General features: G+C 46.8%; 1 protein-coding gene across 1 annotated transcript in view; it reads right to left on the bottom strand.

Annotated features, from left to right (window-relative positions):
- The window catches only part of LOC134026308 (connector enhancer of kinase suppressor of ras 3-like), a 33,352-nt gene that overhangs the window by 9,014 nt on the left and 2,255 nt on the right, over positions 1-22,083 (bottom strand). The window contains exons 2-4 of the mRNA XM_062468941.1: positions 10,738-10,901; positions 4,548-4,750; positions 3,150-3,237 (exon numbers count right to left, since the gene is read on the bottom strand). Of these exons, the coding sequence (XP_062324925.1) occupies positions 3,150-3,237; positions 4,548-4,750; positions 10,738-10,901 (455 nt within the window). The remainder of the gene's footprint in view (positions 1-3,149; positions 3,238-4,547; positions 4,751-10,737; positions 10,902-22,083) is intronic.

Genomic DNA, 22,083 nt, shown 5'->3' on the forward strand with positions numbered 1-22,083 from the left:
AAAAGCAGAAGAACCAGGAGGGGACAGCCATCAATGCTTTGTCAGGAGAGAGAACTGCCCCTGCTCTTCCCTCCGCATCTCCCTGAGTCCACCCAGACCACAGCTGAGGTACCAGGCCTGTCTGACTGGTGGGAGGACTGGTGTGCATCTGTGTGTGGTGTGTGATAGTGGAGGTGGGTTTGGTGTTGAGTTGACACCTGGTTATGATGAGCCGGTTCGGGCTACTGTTGTTGTGAGGTCCTCCTGACTGGCCTCTACACTGGGTCTGGCCAGAAAGCAGCGTTCTTTTGTCACAGGTGTAATGTCTCCTTCTGTGACAAAGACTGCATCTAGAGGTTATCTGACTAAAAACACCTTTAGTCACTTAAGTCATTGCTACAGTTGTGCTCTATGTTAAGGTGAAAGAAGATTGTAATTTGTAGCCCCCGTGGTAAATGTGTTGCGCATAGACATATCTACAAAGCTGGCTCAGTTGCTCTTGACAAATACATTTGTGCACATCATGTATGGAGGCTGGCCAAGCATTTCCATATTCCCCTAGCTTGCACATTCCGGGCGTGGGGGTGGGGGGGGTCTATGTGCAAGTTAACTTGCCTGGTTTGCTTTTTGTTGTGTTTGAACCAACCAGATTTGCTAGTCTGTCTAGTGAAGCCACAGAAGCTAGCTTAACTAGGAGCAGTGTGCTACTCATACTTATACCAAATCCGTCAGGCCAAAACATACACTGAGGCCCATCTAATAAGAGGGAAAGACCAGCAGTGGTCTCAGTTTCCATTTTTGGGGACCAGAACACATTGTTTTCCCCTTAGTTAGAGTTACTTAAGTTACTTTCCAAAAACGGCCAAGGACGTGTGGCGGTTTTGGAAGGAATCTGGCAAGACCGTCTCAAACACACCAGTACACATTTGACAAATAACATGTCTATGTTTGGATGACTGCATTGCTGCTCACGCCAAAAAGAGCTATGCTAAAAAAGACACTTTGTAAAAGTGAACACATTACAAAAACATGGACTAAACAAAAAAAACATAAAAGGAGCTATAGGCTGCAGGCTCCAAGTTCCAACTCCGAACCTCAGCTCCAGACTTCATCACATGCAATGACTTGTTCTTCTCACATACAGCCCGTCCTCACATAATCAGACTATAATGTCTTTCAGAGATAATCCCTTCACGATCTGTCGGAGCCATTGAAATTAATCCCAGAACTCCATCAGCGGCAGACCCCAGGCCATCCTAACAGAAGCCAGATACGAAATTTAAAAAAACTAAGACCAGCGTGTGAGAGAGAGTTTCCAGCGTATAGACTGATCCCTCATGACACAGCCTTGCATGCGTCCACACTGGGGCAGGGATCAGATGACTCCCTGGTCGGCCTGTGCTCTCCTTTGATCTGACACCAAAGAGGATTTGTCTCGCCGTGCGATGAAGTGGAAAAACGTAGCGCTGGCACAACATCCCGACGCTCAGCTGTTGAGGCAGCGGCCACCAGAGAGGGACAACCACCAGGAGCTCAAAGGCACATATCAAAAGCACATGTGAGGACCTAGCCTACGGTGGAGGAAGTCCCATCAGATAGTTCCCAAAGAAACGTTATATCTTCCATCTTCGGATATCTTCATCCAATCACACAAGGCGTGAGCTGCGTCTCGTTTGACCCCCGTTACTCTTCATACTCACTGTGACCCCTCACCTCCTGGGTCGGCCGTAAAGGCAGCTTGTCCACTGTTTTATTGCTGTGTTCTATTGTGTTCATTCAGCCGGGGAACATAAATTGTCCAGGGCTGAAAAGGCACCGTTCCTGGCTGAAGTTCATGAACAGGCCGCCCAACCTCCCCCACAGTAAAACTAATCAGTGTGTCACTCCCTGCAGATCAGCCCTGCCATCTATCAGTGTGTTGCAGGATGTGGAATGGGGCAGAAGAGAGGCTGTTCCAGCGGGCTGCTGGGCGTGCTAGCCTCCTAGTCCAGACCCTGACTGCTTGGTTTCACGTGTGATGCCGCGTTCAAAAGCCTTCACTCTGGGTGACCCTCCCGACCAGTAGAGTGAGAAGCGTATTCTCTAGTACAAGACAAGACAGGACTAGAGGATGTTGTGTTTGCGTCCCAGGTCTAGGTGGGTCTTGATGGAGGGGGTGGATCACAAAACCAGACTCTCAACCCCACTACCCCATACCTAAATTCAAACGCCAGCGTGGGAACTGTCTCGCCCCCACCTCCCCTGGACACCAAGGTGAAGACCCCCTCACAGTAAATCAACCAGGCGCTGAAATCACAGACATGGGCAAGGCAATCGGCACTCTGGGAAAATAATTTATTTGACGCAATAGTCCTTTCAAAAATGGCACCTGCAGTCAACTACGTGATTTTCAGTACGGGTCTGTCGGGCGGGGGGGCACAGGAGGATGAAGAGAACCACTATACCCTATAAAACTGGTTCTTTGTTACTCAATCAAAAGTCTTTCACCCGGGCCTCTTTTTTCCCCTTTTGCACCTGACATATTTATAACCAGAACAATAACCTTGAATTTGACCAATTTTGCATAAACCTGATGAAACCTTTCAGGGCGTCAAAGCCAAATGCCCAATCAAACACGCGTTGACAATGGCAGGGTTTCATGCTGCAAGTATCTATTCCCCCTCTCATCTCCTACATAGTGGATTGTGAACAGGAAGTACACACAGACAGTGGGGTCTCCGGCAGGGAACATCTTGCAGGAGCAACCACAGGAACCACATGGGCTAAGCCAATAAGGCTGCCTGCGGAATGTTGGCAACCACTTTTTTTAAAGAACGCCAGTTAAAAAGAAGAAAAAAAACACTGTAAATGTGAAGCCTACGATTTCCGTGAAACTGCCTCCCAGTTGGGGCTCTCCTCATTAGCTAACCCAAGGACCCAAATAACATGCTCCAAACAAACCATCCACAGGCTATAATGTGTTCAGACTGCTGGCTGCAGGCTTATGTCATGGTTGCCTCGCCACATTTCCCACAACCCCCCTCTCCGCCACTTAATCCTACATGTTTATGCCCTCGGGTCACTCTTCCCACAGTGGAAAAGAGTAGTGGATTGTGTGTGTGTGTGTGTGTGTGCTTGCGTGTTTTCAGGGATAGCTATACATGTGCTGTTGAGCTGACAAGCGTGCTGACCTGTTGAACTGTGGTGGTGAGATCCAGGCAAAGCTGAATGATCTTGTTCTTGGTGGCAGTGAAGTCACTGATCCCTGTCAGGGGTGTCCTGCAACGAGAGAGAGAGAAAGAGAGACAGAGAGAAAGAGAGTCAGAGGGAGACAGACAGAAATAAACAGAGAACCAAAGGAAAAGCACAGAGACACGAGATAAACAGACAGAAGGACAGAGAAAGAGACATAAAAATGAAAATCAAGACAAACAGAGACCAAGCCAGAGAAACAGAGACAGACATAAGGAACATTTACATGACCATTAGGATAACATCCCCAAAAAGTCCTTGATCATGTTGCTGTTTCTACAATACTAAATAATGAACTTTCAACCCCCCAAAAAACTCCAGACATAAGTAATAAGCACTCCATCTGATATACAACATATTTGAGATAATCTATACCAAATTCTGAATGGGGCTGGAAAAGGCAAAACCTCCCGTTGGGACAACCAAGTGACATTGTATGGCCCACGGGAGACACTAACAGGCAGTCGCACAATAGGCCAGCTGAACCCTGCCCTGATAGCTGTCTCTAGGTGACAGTTTGTGGCCAGCCGCGATAGAACTCAGTGTCGCCAAAGCGGCGCCTCTCTCTGCTCTTTTACATCCCTATCCTCACAAACGTACACTTGTGAACTCTAACAGAGTTCTTTAATGCGCTCTAGACCGCTACACGGTACCCAAATATGTTGGTGGAACAGATCTTATTACACTTGATCTGAAAGTGAACCTCAGAAACAACATCAAAATCATTTCAACTGTGAAGCTTTGTGTGTTGACTTAATAAAATACTACATTTGGTTTGGATGTCACTGACAATCTGGAAGGAAGTGATCTTTGAAATGTACATTTGGGGAAGAAATCAGTGTAGTGCACAAAACTCAAGTGTAGTTTAGAATCTCAATGATTGATTTCTAAGACCTCATGTGGATATTCTCTGGACAGTACTCCACACTAAAGGAAACCAACGAGACTGTATCCAATATCATACATATGTCCATGAAGTGCTTCTACCATGCTCTCTGGAGAGGAGAAAGCTGTGCTTCAACTATAGTTCCTATGTCTGAGGAGAAACCAGGGCTAGTTGAATGTTACCCAAGCATTCTCTGATGGTCATGTAAGATTATTCAGAGCGGTAACAGTTCTTATGTGTAGGAAATGATCACATTTCTGAAACCCCTGCGCTGTACTCCATGGACTTGAATGAGTTTAGCAGATTATCTGAAGCTATGATATTTTTCCGTTGTCTTGCACCAAAATAATTTAAAGGGAAATGGAGTAGGATGGATGCGCAAACAACAAATTCGAATATCAGTGAAGTGAATTATGCTACGACTTCATTTCCCAGGATGCAGTGGACATACCTGTCCAGCCAGGCCAGCAGGCTCTTTGCGGCTCCAATGAGCTCCACCACAGAGGTGAGAAAGTTGTTGGGAGGCTTGCGCGAGGTGCTGCCGTCATAAGAGGGGCTCTTGCGGCGCTCCGAGGTGGACATGTGCAGACCATTGGTGGCGGCTCTCATCCTCACCACCAGTGCCTTCAGGTTGTCACTCTCCACGCCATAGTTCTGGAAAGAGACAGAGAAAGAAGGTGAGAATGGCAGTGAACAAGGTTGAAATCTTTGTCAGTTGGGCCATATTTTCGGTTTGGTTCAGTCCCATTATTATTGTCCCACACACTGGTTCACATCCACCGTTCCACACAAAAGTAAAAAAGTAAACATTTACACCAAACAATTGTTGGTTTGTATCATTACAAAAGGAACTGTAAGTCAATGCCAAGGATAAGAGCAAAAACGGGTTCTTAAAAAAAATAAAATAAAAAAAAAATAAGTTGTTGGCCCGAATTCCCTGGAAATACATGTTGCTTCCTGCAGAGTTAATGGCTGTTATCAATCTGTGATATGCGCTGACACACATGATTTAAGATGGTCTGTCTGAGCACCTAAGGGGGTGAAATCCCCACATCTTTCACCCTCCTCCATCATCCAATGTTGGCCCGACCCAGGGGAGGTGTGCCCGTCCCATCACCTGATCAGCCAAGGCAAAGTTTGCATTCCTGGCCCCTGCTCCTTCCTCCTGGCACATTCCTCTTGTCTACAGGCCCTTGACAGGCAGAGCTTAGCTCCTGTCTTCAAGACTCACCATGGGTGTGTGATCATGAGCCATGCTGTGCTGTAATAACTGTTAAGATCTGGGGGATGTGAGAGGGGGTTTGAGAGGGACATGGACTGGTCATACACCGACCGTAAAGGAATCACTTTTGAGGGAATTCTGAGGTGAATGTTTGTTCTGTGCCAGTGGATCTCATGTGTATGAGCTAGTGGCCGCCGAGAGAGAAACCATTAACCATAGATCAATGAAGTGCCCAGATCAGTTGTCGGCTCTACAGATCACAGTCTGTACCGGAAAAATATCTAGACTGATTCTCATAGCCAAAGGACTATCTTTATCATCCCTCCTGGTGTCTTGTTCTTAAACAACTCAAACAATGTTCTGCTTCCGAAGACACACATTCCAAATATGCCTTTGGTTTTATCTCGTCACTAAACAGAACCACATAGCTTGGATTCTGAGGCATGGCAGCCTTACATGTACCTCAGCGATGGGTTACGGCATTTCTTTATGGTTGCATTCCTTTAGGTGGACACAGAGCCATGCAAAGCCTGTCCTGTCAAAACACTGGCTGACTGTAAGTCAAATGATTGCTTTATCACCTAAGGGACTGCAGAATACATTTCTATGCAAGTATTAAGAACATAACTGGCTTATGTCCGTCAGAATGAGGATGGGGGGGGGGAGGTAACTTTTCTCTGGTCAACTTCATACACCGTAATACTCCTGTCAAGAGGCCCAGCTTCTAGACCATGACATCAACTGCCCCATCTGGTTAGTGTCTCACATAATTTAAGGAAAAACTTGAAGTCTTTGGGTCAAAAAGAGAGAGACGGGAGGGGGGGGGCTTAATTTTAGTCGTTAATTCAAGCGACTCCGCTTATAAATATCTCGGAAAGAATGTGTTTGGGGCCTTGTGCCAATACAGGGGGACTGGAGTGGGTCAGAGACATGAGGAGGGGTGTGGAGAAGAGAAAGTAAAGGAGAGAGAAAAGGAGAGAGAGACCAAAAGAGAGAGCAGGGGTAGCCTAGACTGTCATCTTGGCAGCTTCACACTGCCCTCCCCGACGTGCTAACCGCTAAAGCGCTGTGTGAGGAGCAGAAAATAGGCTGTGCCTAGCTGGCCAGCCAGCCAGCTACACCTTTCAGAGGACACCTGCAAGTCCTCACTGGCTAGCTTCATTCAGCTGCCTGTACATTATGTCAGCCTAAAGTTGTCCCTGAGGAGCAAGGGTATGCAGTAGGCTTATGGACGAGTTCATAGCTCATTGTAAATCCACCCTCTTCTCTCAATCTCCGTTGATAAATCAAACATCTTGATGCATCATAGGAAGTCCTTATGGGACACTTCTAACACAGTCTCTTCCAAGAGAGGAGATGTGGGAGATAGAGAACACGACTGCTCCAGACATTCATCTTCAAAGGGACCCACAACAATTTTGTAGAAGCCAAAGAAAAACAGTTGACACTAAGCTTAAAAGAACCAATTAAGATCCAACAGCTCTCCTGGCTTTGTCATTAGTGGTGGGCTAATCTCACACATACACACACACACACTTTAAAGGCCTGCACAGATGTCCAACACCTTTGTCTCACAGACTAGAAACTGAACCAAAAACCAGACCAGGAGTGTCCTGAATCTGTTTGAAATAGAACTCACTTCATGTTAACTCCATTTGAAATCAAATTCTCATCATTTCACACACTTTTTATTGGTTCTCTAAGCTAGGTTCAAGATGGCTTGGATGTAGCTGTTCTGAATAGAACTTTCTAGGGCGTCACAAAATGGATAACTGTCCAGGAGATCTGGATTTGCAGGGGCTGAGTGGTATGAACACCTGAAACTGACAGAGGAAAAGCTTTAACACCATGATGTCACCTGCCCTGTCTGGTTAGTGTACCACAACATCTAAGGAAAAAAAGAGAGAGGAGGGGGGATTAATTAATGAACACGGGTTTAAGGGATCAAATATTAAGAGTCCTATTCCAGATGGGTCGGACAGAGCCGAGAGGTAATCAAACACTGTTGATAAGCTTCGAGTCTGGTGTATTACACCTGGAGGACAGATCCATTGTTGGAAAACATACACAACACACGTGAACTCGGGTCACTTTAATAATATTTACTCCATTTGGCTGTGGGACAGTGGGGGATCTGTTAGTGGGCCGCTAAGGTGAAGGAAAGAAAACACAGATGTGTCAGATTTCTGGATGGACTCTGCAGAAGTCGTTTCTGTTCAGGGAGTCCCAGCATGATTCATTGAAGCGTTCTCCCATTGACTCAAGAGGGCAGTTTGCACCGTTAGCTTTCACCTGGCGGGGAATTGGGAATGCAAGCATCTACTGGAGTCGTTCGACAAGAGGAAAGGAGACAAATGATGATAACCCAGCACACGGTTCTACTCCACCATTAAACAACTGTGCTACTTGTTTAAACAACTGCTACAGTATGTAAGCCACACCACAAAGCTTTGTAATTCAGCACGTTTGAAGACGTTAAATCTCCATGCTCATTCTGCATCTGCACACTGCAAATATGTTCTCAGGCTGACGTCAAGGTCAAGTTATTGGGTGTCTCCTGCCTCACCAGGCGTGTATAGACGCCCTTAGCAGCAAGGAGGATATCCTGTCAGAGCCCCCTGAGAGGGGTCTGAGAAGGGTCACACTGCCCAGAATGCAGTTCTGAGAGGAACTGCTTGACCTCTGTGTGCACAGAGAGAGGTTGGGGCAGCTTAGTAGGTTGTGAGTGTGAGAGGAAGAGCTTGGGTGTGTGGGGGGGGTCTGGGGTTAGTCGGTTGTGTGTCACCTTCAAAAGCTGTGACCGTTAAAACTAATTGAAACGAGGGGGTCTGGTTTCCTCCCGTGGGTGCTGTTGTGTGTGTCTGTGTGTATGAGTGTGTGTCTGTGTGTATGAGTGTGTGTCTGTGTGTATGAGTGTGTGTCTGTGTGTACGAGTGTGTGTCTGTGTGTATGAGTGTGTGTCTGTGTGTACGAGTGTGTGTTTGTGTATAACAGAGGCCCTCTCCTGTTAATAAGGAAAGCCCTAAATGGCCAAACTCATTTACCCAGGGTTCTTCAGTCAGAGGTGTGAGGTTCATTTCCCTTGCCCCTGACGCCAGGGCATTCCTTGCACAGGGTCAGGGTCAGGGGAAACGAGGACATTGGTGCTTCTAAACACCTTTGAAAATTCTGTCCAGATGAATTACGTAAGGCTCACATGTGCCCACAAGCACACACACACACACACACACACATCTGACTGGAGCAAGGCCTTGCGCTGGGAAAAGGATTTATTAAAAGACAACACAAGCTGGGAGGTGCACATGGGCAAATTGATGAAGCCCATCGTGAGGAAACAATCTGAGTCTTCGCTAGATCCAGAAGGTTTGGAGAACGGGGGGCACGGCTAGAAATCTGGGCCCAATTACCGTGACCATAAAAAAGGAGGATGTTGGACCCCATAGGATGTATGGTATGGTACATAAGGTATGACACGTAGATCTATCAAAGCATTCGCGGTGCCCGTGTCCTCCCCTTACAAGTGTTTCCATGTGTCATAGCATGTGTGTGTTTCTAATGGTCAGGCAAAGCAGCCTCAGGGCAATATCTGCAAGCTGGTATCTGCTAACAGCGCCTCATCTTCACAGAGAGATACTAGGCAACTAGCTCATGATGCTCATATCATGCACTGTGTGACTCCTCTAGGAATGTGGACTGTGTGTGTGTTTGTGTTCAGTAGGGGTCACTGAGTAGGGGCAGTGAGGCTTTAAACTGTTCAGCTGCAGGACAGAGAAGGAGAGTCAGAGGAAAAGAGGGAGAGAGCAAGAGAGAGATACCTCTCAGGTATTGTATTTGCAGCCCAACCATGTGCCAGGCCTGACAACTGTGTTTAACCGCAGACCAACATCTGAACTCCACTACCCACAAAACCACTGCGGCGTTCCCAAGCTCTTAGGCGGTGGTCCATTGCCTGCCCAATTACATCAGTTTGTCTGCATGAGCTGGTTGGTTGATTACTTCTAGAGATATAAGCTGACTGCTCCTCACCAGAACAAATTCCATTTGGCATGCAAAGGAGAAACTTTGTTTAAGTTTGAAATGAGAAGGGTACTTGTGAACTTGAAAAGCATCTCAGATTGAAAAAAAAAAAAAAACTCAACCATTTAAAGGCGCATGAGGATCCGAGTAAAAAGTGCTGACAGTGATCAAACCCACAACCGCAATCTGGTATTTTATGACACAGGAAGTGATAAAACTCCAAACCTATCCCATCTGGACTCCAAACCTGGTCCTGTTTCAGTTGCTGCCTGGTAGGGTTCCTGTTGGTCTCACTCTCTCTTTCATTTCTGTCTTCCCTCCATCACAGTGCTCCTTTCTTTCCCTCAACCCTGTATTTCTCTTTCCTCCGTTTCAAAATCCTTTCTTTCCCAGCCGACTCTTTCATTCTCAAACCCCCCACCTCTCCCCAGCTCTGTTTACCACTCCCTGTTTCCTTTATTCTCTCTCTCTCTTTCACAGCTCTGTTCTGAGCCTGACCCGTAGACAGTAGTGTTGATCCTACAGTAAAGCCCCAGCTCCATCTTCTAAGATGGACAGCCTGTGACCTGGTCAGGTCCCTGCTTAGCTTGAGGGCCGTATGGGGCCTTCCCATGAGCCACTGGGGCGCAATGGAGGGCTGACGCAGGGACTACTGTAGGAATGTATGCTGACCTGACAACTGTGTGTGTGTGTGTACGTATACTCGTATCAGCTGGAGTTTATTTGAGGTAGCTAGAAAAAGAGAGAAAAATTTAAGGGAGAGGTATACATAGTAAAAAGAGAAGTTTCATTCATCTACACAACCCCCCTTCTCTCTCCATCCGCTACACATCCTGTCTAACAGGTCGAGCTTATTGTCTTCTCACTCTCCACCAAGCTCCCAACAGTTTGATCTCCTTTTATCTCTGATCTTGCCTCTGGTTCACCCCTAGCTAGCTTCTTGCTAATGTTCCAGGGCTGTGCTTTCTCCATATTGCATTTGTGTGTGTGTGTGCTGGGATTTCTCTTGTGCGTTGGGTATTCTATTTGTTTTGGGTATTCTGTTTGTGTTCCACACCCCACTGGTCTCTGTGGGAAGTGATGGGCCTTGTTCTGCATCAGCGGTTCAGTTGGCTGGCAGACCAGTCACTGCAGTCTGGGGCTTTTTTAAACTCGCTGTCTCTACGGGGTAAAGAGGAAGGGATGGCGAGAGAGAAATAGGAAGAAAGAAAAGAAGAGAGGGAAACGGGGGGGGGGGGTACTGACTAAAGATACAGTAACACAGAACAAGAGAAGAATGAAAGTGAGCGAATGAGAAAGGGATTGAAAGAGAGAGAGCGAGCGAAAGAGAACAGAGAAGAGAGAGATGACAGAGACCCAGACAGGTAAGCTGGGCCGGGGTGTAGGGTCTCTGGTCACTGACCAGGGCACACAGCAGGTCCACAGCCTCCAGCACCAGCTCCTGGTGCCCGATGCGGGCCACGCCCAGCTCCTCCAGGTCCTGGTGGGAGATCTTGAGCAGCTGCTCACCACTGATCTTCTCCTTCTCAAAGTTAGGAACATACTGCTGCAGGCTGTCGTCCAGACCTGGGGAGGGGGGAGACGGGGTAAACGTTAGACTAACCTGCAGAAAAATAAACACACATTGTATGGCAACACCTTTTAGTATTTAGTGAAGAACATCCAAATAAACTGCCGTTTGGGTCCCTTACGTTCATTTGCTTAACAGACTGGGAAGCAAGTTTCCTAGTAATACCCTGTATGTGACCCCTCCCCATCTGTGTGTACACAACCCAACAGAGAGGTGTGGAGCGGACAGGTGTGGCAGATAGAGCCCAGATAAACACACATAGATAAACACACCATAATCAGAGAACTGTTAAACCCTCTGTTTAAGTCCGTTGGCCCAGTGAAACAACAGATAGCTCACTGCTCACTTGGCCTCTCATTATAGTAATGTGTGTGTGTGTGTGTGTGTATATATATAATGTCCCTTTGCTGCTATTTATGTCTGCAATGTGCTGGATGATCTTAAGTATGACAATTCCACCCTGCCCACTCAACTGACATGTGTTTCAGACAATACTACGGCGCACATCCTCGTACAAAAGCAATCCGTTCCATCCATTGGTCCAGTGTAATGTTGCTGGTAGTCATAGAGTGTCTCTTGACAGGAGTATGGGACTACTTGTTTTTCACCAGTCACACATGTTGTGCGAGTACAGATTTAATGATTCTACGCATTCTTTACAGAGGCATGGAGCACTTGTCAATAATAGGGCCGCACAGCGCAATACAAAGACTTTTTGTTCAGAAACACACAGTACTCTCTAAACTGCAACAGCAATGAAGGGCACACACACACACTGCCCCCAGTCGTGGGGCCTGCGAGCCATGTTGTGAAAACAGAGTGAAGAAGGAGTCTGTGTGTATGTGTGCGGGGGACACGGGCGGGCTGGCGGTGTGGGGAGTGAACGCCCTCCCCCATCAAAGAGGGCACTGAGAGAGGGCAGCTGCGGAGCAATGGCCCTGCGCCCTGGTTTTCTGAAAGACCTGTCAGCTGCAAGACCCCCTGCCCCCCCCCCCCCCCGCACACACACACACAACCCCCGTACCCCTCAACCCCCCCCCAACAGATCCTAACACACACACACACACACATTAGACACAGAATCTTGGCGTCAAAACCCATCCATCTATCAATTTTCACATTGACAGCCAAGTAGAGGAAAAAGAGCTTTGGTTTCCTGACATTCTTTCCTAAATCTAGAACGGTGGCCATCCGGGTGCTCCCTATATGAATCCACTATGTGGAGCTGCCAGGACTGTATACAGTACATGCACACAGACAGGGTGTGTTCTGTGCTCATCTTTGTGAATGGCATCTCATATCTTCACGCCTATGTGACACATGCTGTGTGTGTCTGTATGAGGGGTTTCCTGTTGCTACAGCAGAGGACTATATGTGTGTGTGCATGATTACATGCATGTGGTGGGGGGAGAGAGAGAGAGAGAGAGAGAGAGAGAGAGAGAGAGAGAGAGAGAGAGAGAGAGAGAGAGAGAGAGAGAGAGAGTGAGTGTGTGTGTGTGTTAGCCTGCTAGTGAATGGCTCCGTGCTGCAGGAGATCGTGTTGCAGATATCGGAGCAGACTGTTAATCTGTGTGTCCTACAGAGGATCTAGGGCTACCAGAGCCTCGGAATCACTGCCACAGACATGTGGACTTGATCTGCACACACACACACACACACGCACGCACGCACACACACACAAGTGTGCAACCACACACACTTTCCCACATTTCAACTAACCAAAAAAAGTGCAAAAGAATCCCTTATCAGACCACTAAAATTGCTTTACTGCCTTTAAGTTCTCTGGTAACTGTTACTTTGGAAGCTCTAGAAAGGCAAAAAGATGGAATATACTACAGGAATTTCTACTGAATAAAAAAAATGAAATCCTATAAAACGATTAAGGTCTAGGGCTAGTCAATTTCATTTAACCTCCAAAAAAAATAACATTTTTCCCATTCCTTGGCTTGAGAATTCCCAGGCTAGACATTTCAGGGCTTCAGCCTTAACCCTTCGTTGGTTAGAGTTCAGGCTGAGAAGGGTGAACTCACTTCAAAAGGCTCAGAGGAGAGGTTAACAGTACTGGACTGAACACAGCCCAACACAAACAGAACCCAGTTCTTTAATGGGGTTAGGAAGAAACCAAGGCAGTGGCATAAGAGAGAAAGGGTTCAGTTTCTCTTTCCTGTACTACCTTGTATGATAAGAAGGCATTTCCTGTGGAATGAATGATGCCTCCATTTTAACCGTGTAGCTTTGCCAACAAGAAGGAAAACATTAACAACCTTAACTCAAGCAAAGAGATAGACGAGACAGACTACTTATCAGAGGCCCCATTTAGCAGAAACATGCCGAGGCTAGAAACATGCCGTTTCCCATTTAATTCACTGTCAAGTGCTCACATATTTCTCTTCTTTTCCCCAGACACTTCCCACAATCAAACCCCTCCTTTCCAGCTCGCCTTCGAAATTCCAGGTCATCCATAGGGGTCCAGCTTCGCAGGCCTCAGTGTCTAATTGGGAAAGTTTGAAGTCTGCTACTTCAAAAAGCCACCATGTGTGTGGACCTTTCCCCTCTCATAGGACTAACTGAATGGATCCCACACCAGGACACTGGGGAACACTGGCTCCCCCTATTAAAGTGTATCACACTTCTGTAGGTAGCAGGGGCCCTTAGGGGACTAGCCTGTACCATTGGCACCTTCTGGTCAAAAGAAGGGGGGTTTTCACAGAAGGCTGGCGGAACATTTATAAGGGCCAATGGACAAAGGTGTGAGGGTGGGACTAACGGTTTGAATTAAGGAAATAAAACAAGGGAGGGAGAAAGGGTATCACATCATTGTGAATTATATGGAGTGTGTGTGTGTATTGTACATTGTGTGTGTGTGTGTGTCTGTGAAAGCCTTTCAAAAGGAAGGCTCAGTAAAAAATAAAGGTTTTACTGCCATACCGAAAACAGCAACAGACACCAATAACAAGTACAAGAGTCTTGTGCAACATGCAGCACACTAAAATCACACGTGCAATAAGTGTGGAGTATAGAAAAAACTATTTCCAGTGATGTGTGTGTGTGTTTGTGTGTGTTGGATACATTAGTGTCACCAGGACACAGCTGAGACACACTCTCAGAGTCCTAATTGACGTATTGTTAGTGAAGAGCCCCATATGGTTCAGGGACACAGGCCGGGTTTGAAACGGAAATCTACTACTTAGGTTACAGGGCAAAGCACTTTGACCAAGTGATCAATTTTCAACAGAGATCGACAAACCTTAGCCTGATGTCCCAGCCCTGAAATTATCATCTGCTTTAGTGTGTGTGTGTGTGTGTGTGTGTGTGTGTGTGTGTGTCTGTGGCACCTGCTGTTTACTGTGGGGTCTTACTGAATGCCACCCACAAACAAGCCATTCATTTTGGGCTGATTCTGTAAAACAGGTTATCAACACAACAGCTTCAAGTCCAGTTGACGTGCAAGCCTGGCAAGTTTCAGGCCAGCTGGGACAGCAAGGATCGCTTGAGTGTTGTCCGACGCTCTTAGAGCTCAAGACCTTGAAACCTTCCAGCCTCCTGACAACCCACACGCTTCTGGCAACACAAACACAGAGTGCTTCCTCTTGCAAATGGTCTTGCTATTCCTGTCATAATCTCTAAACTTCCTGAATCACATCCGTACAGAAGCAAAACACATCAGGTTCCTGTCATGCCGCCAGGGCATGAGAGTCTGGTTGGCTACTGAGGAGTCTAGAGGGCTTTGGAAAAGCTTGTGAAAAGTGCTGGTGTAGAAAACTAAACGTAAAGACAGAAGGCAGCTGAAATGTTGTACAGAATCAATTTACACACATAGATGCACACACCCACCAAAACCAGGATCTCGGCTACCAGGCCTGGTGTATTCACCCAGGCTACCAACAGTAGAAGGTTCCCAGGGATTTGATTACATGAGAGAGAACACACTCTTTCACCTCCCATAGAAAGAAAATTGCCCCCACCCGCCACCTCCCCCCTCCTCTCTATCCCCACTGCCCCCCCACTCTTCTCCAACTCTGAGCTCTGTTAAAACCCTGGGTGGCGAGTGGGCAAGTTAGCGGGGAGTACAACGGCCAGCGCCACTGTAACTCTCTCCCTCTCTTATTTAGACCCGCTCTGCAAACCTGTGGGGAATCAGAGGGAATTCCAGCGCCATTGTTCTCAAAGGGTGTTCCATTGTGGGAATTCACAGCAATCTGGCACAATGGGGCCCTAGCCCGGGCCAGGACTGTAATTAGAAAGAGAGCGAGAAAGCAAATGAGAGAGAAAGCTAGAGAGAGAGCAAAAGAGAGCAAGAGAGAGAGAGAAAGAGCAAATGAGAGAGAAATAAAAGAGAGAGAAAGGGAGACAGAGAGAAACAATCGGCCATCTCAGAGATGAGAGTGTGAAGGCCTTCTCAGATGCATGACTTCACAGAAGCAAAACAAAGGCTGTGTACAGCAGCCTTACAGCGACAGTTTCACAATAGGCTCAACAGCACCCCTCTCTCTGAACACTAAATGTGTAGTCTACTGAACAAGCAGATATAACTTGTTCAAAACATGCAGAAAGGCCATATTCTAAGGCCCTGTTCTAGTTAGCAACCACTGAAAGCACAAAACATTGTTCAATTGTAATACAATCAATGATTGATCTAGTAAGGCCTCAGGTATAACTAGGTACCAGCCAATTGTGGACATCAATGGATCAATTAAAACAGAGGAAGCCTTCCAGGTAATATTTTTCAAAGTCTGACTTTGACTTAAACGCGAAGAAAAACACCCAAGGCTCTCCGGTGCAGCTCAATCTGACGTGGCGGAGATGGATGATGACTGATGAGGCAGATGGGGTCAGAGTTCACACCACCATCCTGTGCCAAGTAGATCCACAGACAGGCCTAGGGCTCTGGGTCTCCAAACCTCGGACAACCTCACTCACCCTGCGGATGTAGCCTACATTACCAGATTATGGGGTGCTGACTTGACTGATATGGACTGGGTCAGAAAGGTGAGTTTCCAAAGGGCTATGGGGGGAGGGGTGTTTGGGCATTTTGGCTCTTAGATTCTTGGTTCCATTAACCTTTGTGAGAGATGGGGTGGGAGGAGAGAGAGAGGGAAAGAGAGAGTGAATATTGCCACAGGCATAGGCAAACTGTCATAATCTCAACACACCCACTGCGTCAGTCAACTGCAGTTGTAAAAAGACAGTTTGAAAAAGGAAAAGACCAGTTCTGTGCCTCTGAGTTTACTGCTGGGGTTCCTATTAAGTCTTCCGTCCTGAAGGTGACAGACCCAGCATGGACTGGTCTACCACAACAACAACCGTATAATAAAACCCCTGGCTGGTGTGGCTGGACGTGCATTGTTCTGGTCTTAGACTGGGGCTAGGGGGAGCTGGGCTTGGGGCTGACAGCTACGGCCGGGGCTATGGAGGAAGCAGGACCTGGGTCTGAGACAGTGCTTTGGCAAGGGCTTGAACAGGGACTGAGGCTGTGTAATGCAAGTGGCTTTCGAACTACATCTCACTCCAATAAAAACATTGTCATCATTCTCCAGCCACGCTGCTCATTACGCGTCACATAAACAACTGCTTAAGAAAGCAACAAAAGCCTGCAAAAAAATGTCCCAGATAGGCTTCTACGCTCATATATTCTCTCCCCAGTTTCCTCTAGGTTAGCCAAAGACTGAGAAAAGTTGTGGTCAGTGGTTTAGCGTAGAGCTTTACAGTCCTGCTGCTGGTCTGCTAGTGTTGGAATGGAGGCTGTCGCTGTGGGGGGAGAACTGAAAACCATTGTTTCAGAGAAGAGGCGTGAGAGAGCCTAGTGTCTATCCCAATGTCACTCAAACATACCACCCTCCTGACACTTGGCCAGCCTATCCCTGAGGCAGAAACCAAAATTACAGTCGCTCTTTCTTAAGTCTCTCCAGATAGAAAGAGGGTGGAGGAGAGAAAGAGAAAAGAGGAGCGAATGTTGAAGAAAGAAAAGGCAATCATCAACTTGAGCCCCCTACCATGGTGTCTCCCAATGAGACCTGTCTGTAGGTGATGCCTGGTCTGGGATCAGCGGTCTCTGTACTCCTCTGCTCTGGGATCATGGTGGCCTGGTATGCTGATTACAGACCAGCTAATGGGACCAACGTGGAAGCCTACCGAGACCACAACAAAGCCAGCGGGCTTGCAAGGAGGAAACGAACCCCACTTATTTAGACTGTTATGGACCAACCAGAACTTCTATGGGAGCCTTCTGGTTCAACCCCAAACACAGGCATTAAAGTAGTGAATGGGAATATCTGCTGGCACAATAAGGGGTTGGGGGAAAATGGCAACCGGTTTTATGGGCTTAACGTCTCCCAACATCAAAGACTAGGCGTAAAAAAAAGCCACAGGAGAAAAGAAGAACACAACAACAGCAACATCCTGTTTTACCAGTCTCTTATTAGGTAAGGTCTACGTGCTAGTTGACTGGTCTGTGGCTGAGCACACCACATATAACCTGTCTAACTATTAGGATTTCCTTGATTTCCTTTCCTTCCTTTCACTTTCTACGCCGGAAATCATCCAGCTTAACCAGGGCACCCACACGCCATCCATTGAGCGTTCTACCCAGACGTAAGCACTAACCCTGCTCTCTAGCCCTACCCATGGCTAACAGGCTGTGCACCGCTAAACCAAGGGCTACAGAGGCTAGTCAGTTGTAAACAAACACAATTAGGGTTGCCTTGACGATGGGAGTCGGGGGGAGGGTAGAGGAGAGGAGTGAGGGGTAAACGAGAGCAGAGGACAAAAAAGGGGACCGGGTGATGAAGGGTCAGAGAGAAAGGGGGAGAGTGGGGGAGGGGTTACGCAGAGAGGGAGAGGGCTGAGAATGGTTGACAAAAGTTTTGCGAATGGCTTGCATCCAGGTCATGGTCCACAGAGGATGGGGTCAAAAAGATGGAGGGAATCGTAACTGCCTACCTTCCTGTAGGGACATCCAACATCCATATACACAGGAGAGTGAAAGATCCTTGACACAATACAAGTTGTAAACAGAGACATGACACAATACAGGATTGAATTGCTTTTGATTCCATTTCACAGCTATCCAAATTTTCCATACTTGAATTACACAAAGGAAAGTAGAACTGAATAGAATCGTCATATGAATGTAACATGAGACACAAGAAACATACAGTACAGAACCAATGAAACAAAGCAAGGCATAGAGATGAGTCTCTCCTCCTCTCTCCTGGGAGTGGGTGTTTGTGTGTCTGTGAGTCATCTTCAGGGGGACGTTATCTGTGAGCGACAGCGTGACCAGGCAGTGAGACACCCTCAGGGCACGACACCAGTCCATGCTGTGACGCAGCGTACACACATAGACACGCACAGCTCTAATCAATGACGTACTCACTTTTTATTTCATCTCTGGGACCTACACAAACATGGTCACAGTTATCAGTTATGATATAATTGTAAAAAATATATATATATATATATATTATAATCCCAAACACACAACCTTTTCCAGGTGAGTAATTGCTTGTGCATCTAAGCTTTGTGTCCACAACACAGTCTTGACAGATTAAGAATGAGACTTGCCATGAATGGTAGTCAACATGAGTCAGTTGTTGATTGAGAACTGAGATAAAGTGGGACAGAGCAAACAGAAGTAGAATAGGTGATAAAACTACACCACATCCCAGACTACAGCACTGAGAGATGAATACAGCATCTCCCATAATGCAGCAGTGTCCTAGACTTTTGTCAACGGCGAATACACACCCCTATTTCCTTAAACAAATGCAGGTGCAGTGTGGCTAAACATTTGAACGTGACCTTTAGAAACACAAAGTATTCCTCCGTTTTCTTTTGTAGTGATTCCTAATCATTGAGGACCAAGCCGAGACAAATGTGTTGTTTGAAACTCAAAGGCAAGGTTTTTCCAATTATGGTTTAGGGCTTGGATGAGGATTAGCTGTACAGCATGAGTTTTAGCAGGGGAGCTAAATCCTCTTGAGCAGACTGACACAAGAGGAGTAGGTCACCTGGCCCTTTAGTAAACGTGAAGCAACAAGTCTAGGTAAAGTCTAGTTTCCTTCAAAGCAGTCATTTGTTGGAAAGGACTTGACAGGGATGTTTGACTAGAACTGGATGGAAACACAAAAGGGGAACTCCTGGGTCACAATCTTATTAAAACTGAATTGATTTAACAGTAGATAGCTTGCATCAATGATACCAGAAGGCTTGCACAGCTACTGTGCCTTATCTAGGACCCATAAAGTCTGGTCATAAAGACACATAACTAGTCATTCATTACGGCAGTTATTGGGGTTTCCCTGGAGTCCTCCAGATGTTTTTCGTATCCTAGTAGATAATGGTTTAGGCCTCTATCCATCCATCCATCCATCATTTCACCACCCTGGACACCAGGGCAGTGGGGGTGCACACCACAGTAAACACACTTAGGAGCATGGCGACTCATTCCACCATCCCCCAGCCTAAATGCAGAAACAGACCCCAGTCGATAACAGCTGGTTTGTATATCAGCACACTGAAAACCAACTAGAGATGGTGACAACATCTAAAGAGAATCACCCATCACTGTGTAAACACCACAAAGGAATTGGAATAAATGTAAATAAAATAAATCTAGAAGGCTATCATGGCTAAGGGTTGTGCTTCAAGTATTTTGAGTCAGACCCTCAAAAGAAAATAAAGGACCCCACTACTGGAATCCAGCCTGCTGAGAGGTGGGGAAGGGGGCTTGTTCTACACATGCTCTAAGGACAGTGAGGGTCATTAGTGATTCACTGGTTCACTTCTTTTTTGTTTGTTTTTGCAGCATGACACGAATCACAGTAAGTCAGCTGAAGAATGTAATGGCTGACTGTGAAGTGGAGCGACATATATGACATATACAGACATCCCAACCTGCAGAGACTCATTTCCGGGATGTAGCTCTCTTCCCCCCCCCCCCCGGGACGCAATCCGGACGCATGATGTACCCCCTCAACCTGCACGTACCCGCTACTGAAATGCGGGAGACTCCCGGATTTGGGAGACTTGGGATGTCTGCATATATGATGACTGCCTGTTTGTCCATTCATCCAGTGAGTCTTTATCCTCGGGACGCAGAAATATCACAGCCATTTAAATCCTTTTGCAACTGGTGGCCCAAGTACATAAAAGGACATTGATGTGTGTTTGTATTGCTGATTCACTGTGTCGAGGTTTGGTAGCAGAAGCGATGGAGTCGGCTGCATTCCAGTCATAGCAGACAGTTGTTTAAGCATAGCTGGAGTTCAAAATGCTTTGGTAACACTATCAACAAAACTCTACACTTCCGCCCCTCGTTGCACCAACTCATACCATGCCGTGGCATGTGTGTACTATACAAAACACATACACACACACACACTGGAGTGCACTGCGTCTGCCATGACCCGCGTGCAGCGTTTGGTGCCACCACAGGTTGTGAGGTTTATTCCCATGGCTTAAGCTTGCTGTTTCACAGGCCAATACTCTTAGGACAGACTGGGGCCAGTGCTGCTAAGCTGAGATGATCTGGGGAGATTTGCAATGCACATTTGGATTTGAATGAAAGGCAAAATGGCCAGGTTCAGGTTGGCTCGGCGACGATGCGACCCTCTCTCACCTTGCATTGGCATCATAAAGAAAGGGTATGTAAATGAAATGTACGTTGGTATGTAAATGAAAAACTGATGCTAGGCTTTACGGCAAGCTAAGCTATTTCAAAACGATATTCGCCATGTTCTAAGAATCCCTGTATAACACCCAAACACTACAGTACACAAAAAGACAGATGTTTTCACCCTTTGGGAAAACACAAAAGTCTGCGCTGGGGCGAACACTTACACCAACAGCATCCAGTAGAACAATGGAGAGACACTAATATTGATCATCTTGGTCACGTTTTCCCATATGGTGATGGCAAGCTGGTCACCGCCACACTGACACTAAACAAGAGCGTGTGAGAAACAGGACGAACCAGAGCCGGCAGGGGTGATACTCCCACCCTGTCTTTCATCCTCCCCCCACCCCCTCCCCCCCCCCCCCCAGGGGAGACTCCTCTTACACAGCTCAAGCCCATCTCTATAGAAACCAACCACATATCTCCTCATCAATAGAATGCAACCGGGTCACCTATGAAGGAAGGATGGCTGGATGACAGGAAGTCATGGGTGACAACGGCTGTGGTTTAACCTTTGAGTGATCTACCGATTCGTCTTGTCGTTTCCTGGACTGGGCACAGTGGTGGTGGTGGGGGGGGGGGGGGGGGGGTCGAGGTGGGATTTGTATTTCAAGTGTTTTTCAGGTGAATTTAAAAACGTGTCTGTTTTATGTATTGTATTATGGAGATTAATAAAGCCTTGACGGTATAGCCATGCTGGTGCACTGGAAAACGTCCCTTTTTGGACGCTTGACTGACACAGGCCTAAGATATGATTTTGACTTCATTAGGGTGTGTGCTCTCTGTGTTACGTCGGTTAACACGCCAGTTGGAGGGCCTCAGTGACTCTGTTATTGGGACCATCAATTCCAACACCTTGCTATCGCCACTTAGGTTAAGACCTCTAAAGAGCTCCAGCAGTAAAGTAACCATGCATGTGCGCACACACACACACACAACCCTTTCTCACATGGAAGCTAATCACCCCATTGACACTGCAACGCTACTTGAAAGGTGACAGACACGGTCTCTCGCTCGTACACACACACACACTATATTTTTGACATTTCTTTCCTGACCTCATAGCAACAGGTGTAGGCCACTAAATCCTCTGCGTCCTAATCTTAATTTAAAATGTACCTTAATTTTTCACAATGATTAAGTGGCACAAGATCGCAGCTGCCAATATTGCGCAGGCAACCGGATATCAATCTAAACATAGTATGAATGCAATTATTACAGATATTTAAGAGTTTTTCTGTTTAAGAGTTTTTCTGTTCTGTTTGGAACGAAGTCACCAAACAGAACAGTCAATTTCACTTCAGCAGTACAGTTCTTGTACATGTCCGAGCATTTGGAATGCCACAGAAAACTTGGCACCCTTTCCCCTGTAAGTAGGAGGTGGATGAGTAGGTAGAAGAAAAAAAAAAGAAAGCACGCCTTTAAGTGTGAAACTATTCGGCAGGGTTTTGAGCAAAGCATTCCCTAAATAGCTTCTACCCTCCACAGTTGAGGGATTACGC

This window comes from Osmerus eperlanus, chromosome 9 (genome assembly GCF_963692335.1).
Source record: "Osmerus eperlanus chromosome 9, fOsmEpe2.1, whole genome shotgun sequence".
Taxonomy (NCBI): domain Eukaryota; kingdom Metazoa; phylum Chordata; class Actinopteri; order Osmeriformes; family Osmeridae; genus Osmerus; species Osmerus eperlanus.